Source organism: Pimephales promelas, chromosome 25, assembly GCF_988280905.1.
Source record: "Pimephales promelas chromosome 25, fPimPro1.hap1.1, whole genome shotgun sequence".
NCBI classification, from domain to species: domain Eukaryota; kingdom Metazoa; phylum Chordata; class Actinopteri; order Cypriniformes; family Leuciscidae; genus Pimephales; species Pimephales promelas.
In genome coordinates this window covers 12,740,888-12,756,361 of record NC_142793.1, presented here as the reverse complement: position 1 = coordinate 12,756,361, position 15,474 = coordinate 12,740,888, and the positions used below count along the sequence as shown (strand labels likewise).

General features: G+C 36.7%; 1 protein-coding gene across 2 annotated transcripts; it reads left to right on the top strand.

Moving 5' to 3' along the window:
• The first annotated feature begins 3,225 nt into the window (after positions 1–3,225).
• On the top strand, positions 3,226–14,528 carry hal (histidine ammonia-lyase). 2 transcript variants are annotated; one of them, XR_005621941.2, is made up of 21 exons: positions 3,226–3,530; positions 3,685–3,748; positions 4,235–4,262; positions 4,343–4,417; positions 4,528–4,600; positions 5,662–5,728; positions 6,313–6,350; positions 6,500–6,625; positions 6,840–6,979; positions 7,104–7,151; positions 8,915–9,062; positions 9,273–9,368; positions 10,112–10,170; positions 10,631–10,711; positions 10,917–10,982; positions 11,064–11,229; positions 12,345–12,479; positions 13,052–13,160; positions 13,290–13,359; positions 13,692–13,885; positions 14,038–14,528. XR_005621941.2 is itself a non-coding variant. In XM_039666019.2 (20 exons), exons 1-20 carry the CDS (start codon positions 3,284–3,286, stop codon positions 13,821–13,823), a joined length of 1,968 nt encoding a protein of 655 aa, XP_039521953.2. In that variant the 5' UTR covers positions 3,226–3,283; the 3' UTR covers positions 13,824–14,001. The 2 variants fall into 2 exon arrangements, 1 of the variants encoding a protein (XP_039521953.2); XM_039666019.2 differs by lacking the exon at positions 14,038–14,528 and having other exon boundaries at positions 13,692–14,001.
• Positions 14,529–15,474: the final 946 nt, after the last annotated feature.

The following is a 15,474-nucleotide window of genomic DNA, read 5'->3' as shown; positions in this document are numbered from 1 at the left end:
GATTAAGCTCTGTGGGATCTTGCTTGAAGTGATCAAATGACATGGGAATGATGCAGTGTTTTTTTTAGCAAGGCATTTCTGCATTGGGAATTTATTAATAACACTGCATTGTAAAGGAATATTCCAGATTTGATACAAGTTACGCTTAATCAACAGCATTTGTGGCATAAGGTGGATTACGATGGATAATGTTTTCTAAACACTTAGCGAGTGGGTGAGTCGACTCGTTCATTCCGTTCGTTGAATTAACCAAATGACACGAAAAAAGATTCGTTCATTTTGATGAACGAGTTCGAACAGGAGAGTCCCAAACGCGCATCACAAAACAGAGCAAGGCGACCATTTGAGCTTATAAAACTTAAACTTTGTTATACTTTTTTTTTAAATGAGTGATCGTTTTGCTTGATAAGACCCTTATTCATCGTCTGGAATTGTTTAAAGCCCTTTGAACAGCTTGCAGTTTGTACTGAAACTCTCTTTTGTACCTTGAACCGTTTGGTTCCCAATGAAGTCCATTATATGGAGAAAAATGCTGGAATGTTTTCATCAAAAATCTTAATTTCTTTTCGACTGAAGAAAGAAAGACATGGACATCTTGGATGACATGGGGGTGAGTAAATTTTCAGCAAAAGTTTTTTAAAAGTGAACTACTCCTTTAAGGAGCTGCCCTTAAAAAATGAAAATAATATTTTTTGCACACAAAACTTTATTAACATTGGAAGTGTTAATATTTAGAGAAAAAAATCCATATCAAGACCATTTTAACAAAATATTTAACAGAAAAGGTTCGTATGGGATTTTTCACACTAAAATCATGTTAATGAATATTGTTTGGTTTTGTGGCTGAGGTATTGAAACAAGAATCGGCCTCATTCACTTCCATTGAATGCCTGACTATCAGCTGGTTTGTTTTAAAATCCCCCTGTAGTCAATAATTTTATCCCTTAAAACTCATCTTTGATCACCAAAATGACATTTAAATTGAAAAAAAAAATCTTCATGCCTCAAAATAACTTGAATGTAACTCGACAGCCTTGCCTCATTTAGTATACATGGTTCTATGAATATGCAAATGAGCCCCGCGTCCACTCACTCACAGCAGCTCAGAGATCCACTTGTTGACGATCACACGTTGACCTCATTGGCTACAAGGTAGTTTGCGACGTCAGAAACACCAGCGATTTCAAACCGACCTTTATTATACAAGACCCATATTTCATGTTCTCAGGCACTGTCTTTTTATGCTTTCTGATACATAGTCTTCATTGTGCCCAGCTACCTTATTTTACACTTTGTATTTCTTGCTTTTGTATTCACATCCAACCCTAAAAAACAATAATGCCCCTCGTGAAAATATGACCTTTACAACAACATGATTTCAGGACATGTTTCTGGCCCTGACAGTGCCAAAATATGGAGAGTGTTTTGCACCTGAGGGGTGTGATCGACACAAGGGGCTCCTCTCATGCCTCAGGCCCCGGGCGAGAGGAGCGTTTGCGGTTCTGTGTTTACTTAGGGTTTTTTTTCTTGCTGGAGTCTAGCCGATGGCAGGACGCAGTGAATGATGAAATTGTAAGGGCCTCTTTCTGTGAGTATGGGGCCCAGAGAAACTGAGGTGTGAGAATATGTAAAGGAAAGACTTATGTGGTTGACTGGATGACAGAGAGAAAAGTTTTGAAGCCGCTGCCAGAATAGATTGCACATGTCTGCTTAACATATTCCTCTGGTTAGTCGTAAACATGTCAGAATTGCTGACTTTTTCCGTCCTTCAAAATTTTTGGCTGGATAAGCTTTAAAGATGTCATAAGTTTATGACAAATGCAAATAACATTTGTTTAGGACTAATGTTACCAACTGACACAGTCATTCACTGTCTGGGAGCGCTAACTGACTAGATTTACCTGATGCTTTTTTTAAAGGGTCATCAGATGCCCATTTTTTCACAAGTTGGTATGATTCTTTAGGGTCTTCATGTAAAGTTTGTAACATGGTTGTGTAAAAACCTCCTCAAAAACAGCTCTGTTCACAGTGACCTGTTTCAGTGCATGTCTCTAAATGATAATGAGCAACTGCTCCCCCCCTCTCTGTTCCATGGGGCGTGTCGACACAAGACACATAAAGTATACAAATGGATGGGGGCTGAGATATGGTAATAAGGGACAGTCTGTCAGTGGTCGTGACCGGAGCATGAGCAATATGACATTATATTGCTAAGAAAATCCAAACGGCTTGATTGAAAGGAGTGAATGGATTTTTTAACACTATATAATTTTTTAAATATAAAAAATTCACTATAGTGAATTTTGCATCCGATAATTCCTTTAAAGCCGTTTCAAAAAGGATTGAAACATCATCAAACAATCTATCTATCTATCTATCTATCTATCTATCTATCTATCTATCTATCCATCCATATTGTTCTGTCGGTCTGTCTAGATCTATATCGTTCTCTGTCTATCTGTTTATCAATCGCTCTGTCTGTCTATCCATCCATCTATCTATCGATCTATCGATCCATATTGTTCTGTCGGTCTGTCTATCTATCTATATCGTTCTCTGTCTGTCTAACGTTTGATCTATCCATCCATCCTGTTCTACGTATGTCTAAAACGGCATCTATCTATCTATCTATCTATCTATCTATCTATCTATCTATCTATCTATCTATCTATCTATCTATCTATCTATCTATCTATAATATCTCTCTATCTATCTATCGTTTTAATCAATCCATCATTATATAATTCTATCTTTCTATTGATCTATTGCATTTGTTTATTTGATCTAGATTCTTCTAATTCAATATAAATATTTTCCAAGTTATATTATTATCAGTACAATTACAGAAAGTCGAGTCCAAACGTTCTTTTTTTTATGAACTCCACTTTTTATAAATGTAAATTGTAAGAAGAATATAAAATTTGAAAACTGCACAATTAGTAGTCTCAGGGTGGTCTTAACCTTTTTAAAATCAAAATGTGTGCATTTCTGCTGATGGTGGCAAAATTTTACAAGCCACAAACTCAAAGGAAAATCACTAAGAGTTTGTTGACTGATTGATCATCATCTTTTTGATCAGCGTATCGTAACAGAACGTTTGCTGCAGAGATAACATAGTCAAACACTACTATGTACTCTGTCTTCTCTGATTAAAGGAGGGGTCCACAGAACAGCCTTTGATTGGCCCATTACAATTTGTGTCCACCACCCAGTGAAGTGATTTGCATTGCTGATCACACTCCTCAGGTATCAGCCAGTCTGGGCTTTTGTTCAGTCATTGGAGATGCCTCGCTTCACGGTCCACGTTCGGGACGAGTGGCTCACAGTTCCATGCAAAGATCCCACCTGCAGCATCAAATGGTTGGGTTTCGAAACTCTCAAGCGCTACATCAAGAACAAACCCGACAATGGAGGAATCCAGCACATCAAAGATGTGCGTTTTGTGGTCAGAAGATGTCAGGGATTGGGGTTGCTGGACGATGACGATTCCATAGAAGACGTGCTTGAGGACAACGACTTTGTTGAACTTGGTAATGTTACAAATATGGCTTATTTGTGTTTGTCGAAAGTTTGAACTTCAAGCATTAAGTTCTTGACTGACTTTTTTTAAAGCTGTTTACCACAAATACTGAATCCTGTTTTGCAAGATGAGTCAATAACATGTTCTTTTACTGTTATCTCCAGCCATTGAAGGAGACACCATGCCACAAGATTTCATTCCAAGTCAGCCTGACGGGACGTCACACCTGTATCTTTATATTGTCATTCAATTACAAATTTTAATCAAATAAATGATATGATACGCTGATCACTTAATCAAATGAATCGCAATTAATCATATACACCAATGTTTACTGAGAAAACAACATTCAAAAGACATTAAATGCATATTTTAAGTTTTGCTTAAATCTTAAATTGCCGTAAAGGGAAGAAAATCTCTCATTACAGAGTTTTATGTCATATATTTTAGGACATTTTAAATGCATTCTTAACTTTGATCAGTTTTATAGCATTTTTTTTTTTAAGTAACAGCACTAAAAGAATGCATTCAATTGACAATGCTTGTTGGTATAACTTCTGTAATGTTTCACCTGGTCCACATTTGGAATTCATTTACTTTTGCACAAAATACAGACTTGCATGTAAATGATTGTCTTTCGGGAAAATCTCTCGAAAGCTACTCGGTAAACTTGAACAACTCTGAAATTGTCCTTAATATGGATGTTAAAAACAGAATAAGACCATATAGAGAACCAGAGCAAGTAAGTATGAAATATCAGTACAACAAATCCAGCACTATCACCATCATCATTTAGTACTATTAACGGCTGTCTGTTTTCAGTACATTTCTCTGGATGGGAACAGCCTGACCTCAACTGATCTGGTGAATTTAGGCAAAGGCCGATATAAGATTAAGGTGAGTGGGATTTCCTGGGTGTCTACAATTGTTGTTTGTAATTTAAGAATGAACATTTTCAAACAATATTTCTCAATGGAAAATGCATTGCAACTTTTATCTGACCCTAGCTGTCCCCAGAGGCCGAGCAAAAAGTTGTGCAATCGAGAGAGCTCCTGGACACCATTGTGAAAGAAAACAAAGGTGAGAATTACATCTGATCTATAGAAAATATGTACAGGACTAATTTTTATTTAGGTGTTTTTGCATTTTGGGTTCCCTGAAGAACCATTCTGTGAACATGTATTAAAAGAACCAGTTTAATAGCAGTTTATTTAATGCAGTGGAAACATTCTCTATATGAAGTTCAGATGCAAAAGCCTCTAAATGCATTTGAAATTTTCTTCAAGAATGTTAATTTTTATCAAGCTTGTATATTTAAGTTTAGTAATTTCACTTAAATGGCAATTTATAGGTAATCATCATTGCCATTTAAGTGAAATTACTGAATTTAAATATACAAGCTTGATAAAAATGATTATTCTAGAAGAGAATTTCAAATGTCACTTAGAGGCGTTTGCATCTGAACTCTTCATATGGAATCAACTTGTTTTTTTAAGAACAACATTTTTAGACATACATTGAATCCTGAGAGATATCTAGAGACCACATTCAGAATATCATAGATCCTTTTGTTGGTTATTTTGAGTTGGACTAGTACTCTGTAAAAAATGATATTTTTATTTTGAAAAATATTGTAAAAGTACTACAGTAAAAACATGTTAATTGTTTAAAAATAAGTTAGTTTGGCATATATTGTGAAAACCTGTAAATGGCTTAATATCACATTATATGTAATTTTACTATAAAATACTATCTCATGTATTGTTCTATTAAAAGTAAAATCTATGAATTACCATACTTAAAAAAAAAATGTAAAAAGCCATTCCCAGAATTCTCTGCGTTACAGAGTATATACAAGTATTAACTATGTTTTATGAACGGGCCGCTTACGATGAACTCCGTTTCACCATTTGGCTAAAAAGGGAGATTTTGGTAGTTAAAGTAGGTATATTAACATTAAAATACTCAATAAAATATACAATTTTAAGTTGTAAATTATACAGACATCCTGTAAAACTGGTATCTATGGTATTTTCTCCTGGTATTTTCAATAGCACGAATATCCTCATTGATATAAAATAGCGGGGGGGTTATATGTATAGCTCGACTGATGATTCTTAATTTCTTTTTTCCTTTTCTAGTTGTGTATGGCATCACTACAGGGTTTGGGAAATTTGCTCGGACTGTCATCCCAGTCAGCAAGCTCAAGTATTTTTATTTTTTTTCCTTCTTTTTTTTTTAAATATAATGTTTGGTAACACATTATTTTGCAGTGTTCTTGTTACACGTTACATGTAGTTACTGTAGTAATAAATATAAATGATGCATATGCAACCAACCCTAAACTGCCCCCTATTCCTAACCCCAACATTTAGTATATTACTCGGTACTTTAATGTATAATTATTCTGTGACATGGACAACAAAATAACGTGTAACCAAATGTTTTCTTACTCTTGAAACCTTTCGTGTTTAACTAAGTTTATTTAAAAAAGACTAATAGCTAAAGTGAAATATTTAGCAATGAGCAATATATTTTACAGCATGTATTAGTCTGTTAATAAAATAATTAATAAAACAATAGTTCATTGTTTGTTCATGTTAGTTCACTGATGTTAACAGATATAAATTTATATTTTTACAAAGTATTAGTACATTTTAAAACTATTATTGTTTATTGATATACTGTTGTTATACTGATAACTATTATTTATTTAGTTAGTTAATGGTATATTAACAAATGAAAGCTTATTGTGAAGTGTTAACAGCATCTCACATATTTCTCTCTTTCAGAGAGCTTCAGGAAAACCTTCTACGCTCACACTCATCAGGTGACATATTTTAGTTGAAATAAATATAAGTCTGCATATGTTTTTGTATGACAAGTCATACAAATATTCATAGAAATACATTGAAATATCTGTCATGAATTGAAACTTTAATTCTGTCTACCATATGATTATATTATTTTTGATTATAGGTCTGGGAAGTCCTTTAAGTCCTGAAAGAACTCGAATGCTGCTGGCACTGAGGATCAATGTTTTGGCCAAAGGGTACAGCGGGGTTTCACCGGAGACGTTGCACCGCATGATACAGGCCTTCAATGGTACATAATGGATTCCTCGTTATTTTAGCTGCATGAAGAGAGTATTGTTGGGGATTTTTGTTTCTTTGGCACAGCATATGAAACACGGTGTGCCGTTTCAAAGAATACTTTTATGGTAGTTGCTGCGTCTTTGAAAAAGTTTCTTTGAACTTCTCCCTCAGGAGTTTGTACTCAAACTGATATTTTTACCATTTCCTTTCTTCTCTCGTCTCAGCCTCCTGTTTATCCTACGTCCCGGAGAAGGGTACGGTAGGTGCGAGCGGGGATCTCGCCCCTCTTTCTCACCTCGCCCTCGGCCTGATGGGGGAAGGCAAGATGTGGTCACCCAAGAGCGGCTGGGCAGATGCCAAATACGTGAGCGTATTTTCTTTAGAGAGGATGTGGTTGCAAATATTTGTCCTATATGATAATGAAATATAAACATATTTACTTTTCTTTTAGCCTTTAAAGTCACATTTGACCTTTGTATTGCCTGCAGGTATTGGAAGCACATGGTCTGAAGCCCATATCTCTGAAGCCAAAGGAGGTACGGTTAATCCCCCCATTGTGCAGTCAACATGTTTATCTATGTTGACTTAGAGCTATTTTCTGGGGCAGAAATGTGTGTCCTTTACCTCCCTGGTTTGTGACTTATAACAGTGGAAACCCAACAAAACAAGTCTGGAAAAAAGTTTTTTTTGGGTATTGTTGAGTATTGTTGGGTATTTTTGCTTCTTTGGCACAGCATATGAAACATGGAGTGCCATTCCAAAGAATACTTTTATGAAAACTTTTATAAAAGTTTCTCCCCCAGAAGTTTTTATTAAAGCTGATTTTCCTCTTGGCCTCCTGTTTATGCTACGTCAAGCATGTTTTGATTGATAGCTATGTGGTTACTAACGTGTTCTGAGTGGTTTCTAGGGCATTGCTATGTTTTTCCTATAGAGTGCAACAGTATGGATGGAGTGAAAACCATAGATATATATGTAGATTCCTCATTAGTGTCTGTTCTCCATCCGCCATATTGGAACAGTCAAATCAAGTCCATTACCATTTAAGAGCAAGTTGACTGCAGATGTGCAATAGACATTAGCAGATGATTTTCATTTACAGCATTTAGTTTATCATTAATGTGATAATTAACATTTTCAATGAAACTTCATTGAGTGATGAACAGTGTCATGTCACCTGTTCCAAGATGGCGGATGCGCCAACTGTCTAGATAGGCTGAATACGTATATCTATGGTAAACACTCAATTAATTTTCTCCATAAGGAAATTGATTTTTTTTTTAATGATAACTTCTAAACATTTAAAGACAGCCAAACTGTGAGCAACAGGGGTGTTAGTCGAGGATATTAGCTTCTATTGAAGCCGTTAGTTAGTCTGGGTTTTCCCATTCTGCCTTGCCACATTCATTCTACCGAACTACACGCAAGTGCTGGATTAATACTCGCACAGGTCAGTTTATTAGACTAATTAAACTCGAGGTAACAGTTATACTATCACACTAAACGGGATTTGAGTGTGTTGAATGTTTTTACTTAGGTTGTTTGTTGGCTGTATAGAGAATAACATACAGATCATATTCTTTCTTTTCATCATGTTGAACTACATAACATTGATTAGTTTTATGTACATTTGCTCACCTGTCTAATAAAGTACACGCAACACTTGCGCCTCTGTCTAGTCAAAGTTAGTCGCGGACGTGGAGCTCTCAGCATCTCGAAAGATGTTGATCTTCGTTCTAGTCCTCTTTTTGTCTCAAAGTCTGCTTGCCATGGTCCATAATGTTTGAACAAAACAACAACATCGTCCTTCTAGGAATAACTGGCATAACCCACTTGTCAACGACAATCGCCATGGTTACTATTGCAGTACAAGGTCAAACCTGGCGGGTAACACGGATATGACGCCATTGACTGGCGACCGCTGCTCACACGTCCCGTTTCCTTGGTTAAAATCGCAATTTGCTCACGATTTACAAATAGTTGGAGACATGTGGGATATTGTAAGTAATCAACTAAACAAAATATATAACGTTGGCCTTGTGGTTTTTGGATATTTTACTGCAATAATCCTGCATATTGTACCTTTAAGTGAAAAAATACTTCCGGAACTGATGCTGCTGAAAAAGTGGGCGGGCACTGTTGGACTCTGTAGTATCCTGGGAAGTTAGGGCAATTGTTATGTGGCTTCTAGAGTATTCTGTGTGGTTGCTCAGCAGGTCCTAGGATGTTTGGAAGTGTTTTCTAGGTGCTAGTTTTATTCTGTGATAAGAGTGTGTGTTATGTTTATCTCTGTCCACAGGGGCTGGCTCTGATCAATGGTACACAAATGATCACTTCTTTGGGAGCAGAGGCCGTGGAGAGAGCTGAGGCCATCGCCCGGCAGGCTGACATCATCGCTGCCCTGACCCTGGAAGTCCTCAAGGGGACCACCAAAGCCTTTGATAGTGGTGAGGACAAAAACAAGGGTTGTGTAAGCAGACATATTTACACACTGATTCTCAGTTCTGCAGACAGAAACTGTAAACACTGCAAGACTTCTCAGACAAAACATTACAAGGGAGACAAAACATATTTGTGGATCATAATCACTGCCTTACATATAAAGTCACGCCCCTGACTTTTTCTGAATAATGCAATGCAAACCAATTTCCTTACAGATATTCATGAACTGCGACCTCATCCGGGACAGAAGGAAGTGGCCCTGCGCTTCCGTTCTCTGTTGGACTCTGATCACCACCCGTCTGAAATTGCAGGTGAATGCCGCCGTTTAATATGCTCCATTAAAGGAGTAGTTCACTTTAAAAAAAAAAACTTTTGCTGATAATTTACTCACCCCCATGTCATCCAAGATGTCCATGTCTTTCTTTCTTCAGTCGAAAAGAAATTAAGGTTTTTGATGAAAACATTCCAGCATTTTTCTCCATATAATGGACTTCATTGGGTACCGAATGGTTCAAGGTCCACATGACAGTTTTATTGCAGCTTCAAAGGGCTTTAAACGACACCAGACAATGAATAAGGGTCTTATCAAGCGAAATGATCGGTCATTTAATAAATAAATGAAAAAGTTTTTATAAGCACAAATGCTCACCTTGCTCTATTCTGTGATGCGCGTTCGTGACTCTCCTGTTCGAACTTGTTCATCAAATGAGCAAATCTTTTTTCTAGTCATTTTTTAAATTACCGATCATTTCGCTAGATAAGACCCTTATTCATCGTCTGGTGTCGTTTAAAGCCCTTTGAAGCTGCACTGAAACTCTCATTTGGACCTTGAACCGTTTGGTTCCCAATGAAGTCCATTATATGGAGAAAATCCTGGAATGCTTTCATCAAAAACCTTAATTTCTTTTCGACTGAAGAAAGAAAGACATGGACATCTTGGATGACATGGTGGTGAGTAAATTACCAGTGAGTTTTTCTTTTAAAGTGAGCTACTCCTTTAAAGCTCATATTTAGCCATTTGGTGGTAACCTGTCTTGCTTTTTTCTAATTGCAGAGAGCCATCGGTTTTGCGACAGAGTTCAAGATGCCTACACTATGCGCTGTTGTCCACAGGTAACATACAGAGCCCATTCTGGGTCACCCTAAATACATTTTAAGGGGTATATTTTTAACTGAAACTATTAAAATATTTTGAAATAAAGCTAAAATGACATAAATATTACATGAAAAACTTTAAAGGACAAATAGAAATGGCAACTAATTCAAACAAGTTTAAGTTGAACCACTAAAATGATGAACTGGAAATAAATAAAAATTAAAACTAAAAAACAAAATACTCCTAAATAATAATAAAAAAGACAAACTCACATACAAAAATATAAAATGGACATATAAAAGACTTTGACTTGACTCGATTTTTACATTTTGAGGCCACCAAAGCGATATTGATGTGTAAATGAACGGCCAAAACGCATTTTCACATTTTAGTTAACACTATCGTGTTAACATCCCATAAAATAACACTGGTTCACACACTTGAACGATATTATTCAGTTTTCCTTACATTTTGCAGGTCCATGGAATCGTCAATGACACAATTGAGTTTGTCAAGAAAATCATCAATACAGAAATCAACAGTGCCACAGATAATCCTGTATCCTTTTTTAATCTGTATATATAAATTAGAAACCTGAACACTGACACTTGTCTTTCAGTGTTGCTTATGTCTCTTCAAATCGCCAACTGAAAATGTTTTCCGGACACTTCTTCTGTTAAGGTTTGTCTGGTTAGCTGGTCAGTGCCCTAACTACACCAGCCTCTTCCTCAGATATGTACATTTGCCCTTGACTGTGAGTTAGATGGTGTTTGCAGAGAGAGGTGAGACAATATCCGGAGGAAACTTCCATGGAGAATATCCAGCAAAGGTATTTCATCTCACCACAGTAGCGTTTATTTAGCAAAGTGTTTCGACGACGTTTCTGCACATTCTCTTCTTTCATTCTTAGGCTCTTGACTATTTGGCGATCGGAGTGCACGAGTTGGCCTCCATCAGCGAGAGGCGCATTGAACGTCTCTGCAATCCCTCTCTCAGCGAGCTGCCGGCCTTCCTGGTCAATGAGGGAGGCCTAAACTCTGGGTTTATGATCGCGCACTGCACTGCCGCGTCTCTCGGTTAGCATCACAAAGTTCAGAAGACTACGGCTGTGTCCGAAATCTCCACTCAAACCACTACCCCCCTATGTAGGGGGTAGGAAGTAGAGCACTATATAGTGAGCTCACCAGCATAATAAAAACACCACTTTCGGACACTACTCTATCGTCTCTTGGCGCCGTAAATAGAGTGCCGAAGTGATGACGTCACTTTGTAGGACAACTCATAAGCTAGCGGCGCATGGGTTCCCTCGATCGAAAAGCTATGCATTTTCTCCATAGACTTTTGGAAAATCGCAAATCTTGTGACCCTTACACGTTTTGTCTATCAAGATAATCTTTAAAAAAGTTAATCCAAAATGTATACATTTTGAAGCCTATATAAAGTTTTTAAAAAACACAAGCAGACACAATAAAGTTTAAAAAAACACAAGCAGACACAATAAAGTTTAAAAAAACACAAGCAGGTTATAACTGTGTGTTCGTTGTCATAGATCAAAACGTGAAAATATTTAGAGGCTTTGTTCACCACAGACCTTATTTCAGGCGATTTAGCAAAAACCCATTCAAAAATCCCATTGACTTTAGAGCGAGGGAACCGGTAGTGCTAAAATGCTAACTCACTTCCGCGTTTTGGCCTACTGAGTGACGTCGTAACTTCGGCACTCTATTACGCCATTGCTGTCGCGCTATTTAAACACGTGCGTGCTTACTAACAATTTATACATGTCTGACAGGATTGTAAAACTACTACATATCATAAGTTAAACGAGACAGAACATAACTTATATTTGTATGACAAATTTGTATTGTCGCGCTGCTCCTCTTGTCGTTCGTCCGCCATTTTTACGATCAGCGCAATGCATGATGGTATGTAGGGCTTGGGTTAGTGACCATCGGTTGTAGACTACTTTTCAAAATGCATTCTGGGATACATTTGGTGGACTATAGGGTATAATAATCATCACTATACAAATGGCGAGCTCACTATATAGTCCACTATATAGTGAGGAGTGGGAGATTTCAGACACAGCCTATAACTCTACTTAACCAAACAGTGGAAAGTTTAATTTTGACTGCTGTACAACATAAGTCATGTTGACCATTAACTAAAACAGATACATTTCCTTCTGCAGTTTCAGAGAACAAAGTGCTTTGCCACCCCTCCTCTATCGACTCCCTATCCACCAGCGCGGCCACGGAGGACCATGTGTCCATGGGTGGCTGGGCCGCACGCAAAGCCCTCAGAGTGGTCGAGCACGTCGAGCAAGGTCCAAAACCGGATATTAACCTCCCTTATACCCACTGACATCATCCACTAATCAATTTAGATAAAATTGTTACTATAATAGCGCCCCCTACTGGAGCACGAAAGCACAACAGCACAAATTGTAATAATACTTACACAATCTCATTGCAGTTCATACATTGCAGATTAAAATATATTTTTGAAATAATAAAAAAAAAAATTATTTAATACATTTACTTTTTTATATTATGTGAGCACGTTTCATAAAAAAGCAAAACACTTTTTTGAGTTCAAATGTTGCTCAAATTTTCAGCAAAACGCTGGGAAAATCCTATTTTTGTCAAAGACTATGTTTGGATCGGATTCAGAACGATGTCAATGACGTCAGTGGCTGGGAAAGAGTTACGTATAATTTATGTACAAAGCAGCTTTCGGTTGTTCACTGGTAAATTTGCACCATCTTAAATCTTTTATCCATGGACGCAAAACCTTTTTACATTTTGTTTATTGACCACTGATCTGCAAATACAGAGCAGAATATGTATTTTTGGGAGAAATTAAACCTGGTTATGTCCGTTTTATGTTTCCTTACAGTGCTAGCCATTGAGTTGTTAGCTGCCTGTCAGGGTATTGAGTTTCTACGCCCCCTACGTACAACGACCCCATTGGAGAAAGTGTACGACCTTGTGCGTTCTACAGTAAAGTAGGTTGAACAATGATACACTAACCCCAAAACCTCCAAAATATTGAACATTCAGGTTAATAATTGGCAAACCTTCTTTCATCGGTCTCTTCCTACTTATGTTTGTCTTTTTTTCTCTCTTGTTCTCAGGCCTTGGTTTAAAGACAGGTTCATGGCTCCAGACATTGAAGCTGTACATCGGCTTCTCGTGGACCAGAAGGTAAGACTCACTGCTTCTTATTCTTGGCATCACTATTGAAACCTCAGAGTTATTAACCTTTGGTGTGTAATGCTAACAGACATGAATGGTAGCTCACAAGTTGAGTCTTTCTGGGAAGAGTTATGCTATTTTTTTTCTAAACAATCAGACTTACAATTACAATTACTGAAGAAATCCAGACCAAAACATCATATAGACATTAAAAACACATAAAACATCAGAGAAAACCCTAACTAACCTTAAGCGACACCCACAAATTTCTAGCATTGTAATGACGAATTTTGCACTGATGACATTCTCACGCCATGTTGTTTCTTGCCTGTTGCATTCAGGTGTGGGACATTGCTGGGCCATACATTGAGAAATATTGTATGGAATACATCCCAGAATCCCGCCCCTCTTCCCCCACAGCCTTTGCTTTGGACCCGCCCCCATCACCACGGAAACGGGTCAGGCTGGAGTGACAGGGATGGCATCCTGCTGTCTCGCATTACCAAGCATTTAAAATGTGTCCATATTTCAGCATGTGAGTTCATTATAAGATGTGAAATGTTCTGGTTCTGCTGTATCTTGCCATCTGTTGGTCCTTATGCAGTTCTTCAGTTTCTGAGTGTGTTGGTGAATAAATGTCTTGTGATATGAGTATTTGTTTTCTTTTGTTTTTCTTCAACTTTCCAGAAGGCAGCACACATTGACAGCAGGATGGGTCTCTGTGCCAGGTTTTCATTCGGAAACAATAGACGTATTGAAATGTCTATTAAATGATTTCATTGGTCTTAAAGGAAGTGTCTTTGACCTCATGACACAGAGGTATTTTGACAGATGGAGGGATCTTGGTCTTTGTTCTGTGGCTCATCGCCATGTGAAATATATCTAGACTTTTCAATTCTCAGACACTGCTTTTAGTGTATTATAGCGAATTCCCTTTGTAATTTGTAATGTTCATTTTATTAGTCATTGTGTTTTCAATAGGAAACAGATGACATGAGTGTTGCTAGCAAGTTCATTCACTACAAAAATTGTTTTTTGCTTCGTATTTTTGCTTTGTTTTTCATTAAAAATATCCAAAAATTCTTAAATACATTTACTTGAGAAGTAATATGACTTCATATTTTTTTAAATCATCAGAATCAAGTGAGTTTATGCTTGAAATAAGTAAAAAATAAAAATATCTGTCCATGACACTTATGTGGTAAGAAAAATTCTTAAAACAGGACTAATTAAATTTTATTAAAAAAAATTATTTGTATTTTTTTTTTACCGCATGGACAGATATATTTTTCTTGTTTTAACCATAAACTTGCTTGATTTTGATGATTTTTATTAAATGACTGTCGTTTTGCTTCTTGATTTAGGTAAGAATATTTAGATATTTATACTGGAAAACAAGACAAAATACTGAGTAAAGAAATAATTTTTTGCCGTGTTGGTTCATTTTGAGGAAAAAATAGGTTATAAATAATGCTTTTGTGATTTTTTTTTTACACATTTGTCAGTTTTGAGAAGTTTTTAGTAAATAAAATTCTAAATTTCCTTCTGTTCCTCATAGAGCTATCATAAGGTATGACTTATATAAAAGTGCTGTCATGATTCATCGCATATATATATATATATATATATATAATTTTTATGTTAGATGCGATGAATCACAATTAATCGATTTGACAGCAAAAAGTCTCATGGACCACTTATATAGTGCTTTACCATCGAAATGAGTAGTTGTGTATTAGATAATAGACAGATTGAAGCTTAATATTCGTGTTTATGGGATGTAGGGATGTCAGAGGCAGCTGCTGCTGTGTGTGTGAGATATTCAATGTCCATTACAATACCGGCCAGCCTCCATCTCGCTCTCTCTTTTCCTCTGAAAGGTGATTCAACTAGATAAACTGCAACAGAGCAACATCTTACTGCAATAACATCTCTCCCTATATTTTCATTTTTGTCTGAGAACATTTTCATGAAAAGCCAAAAGGGAATTGACTGAGAGGATTTTTTACCTAAAGGTAACGTTTTCTCTTGGTTTGAATGCAAAATTGTGTAAATAGTGTAGTTACAGCCTGGAAACAGTTATTGTTAATGTCTCTGAACACATAATACTGTATGTATACTGGA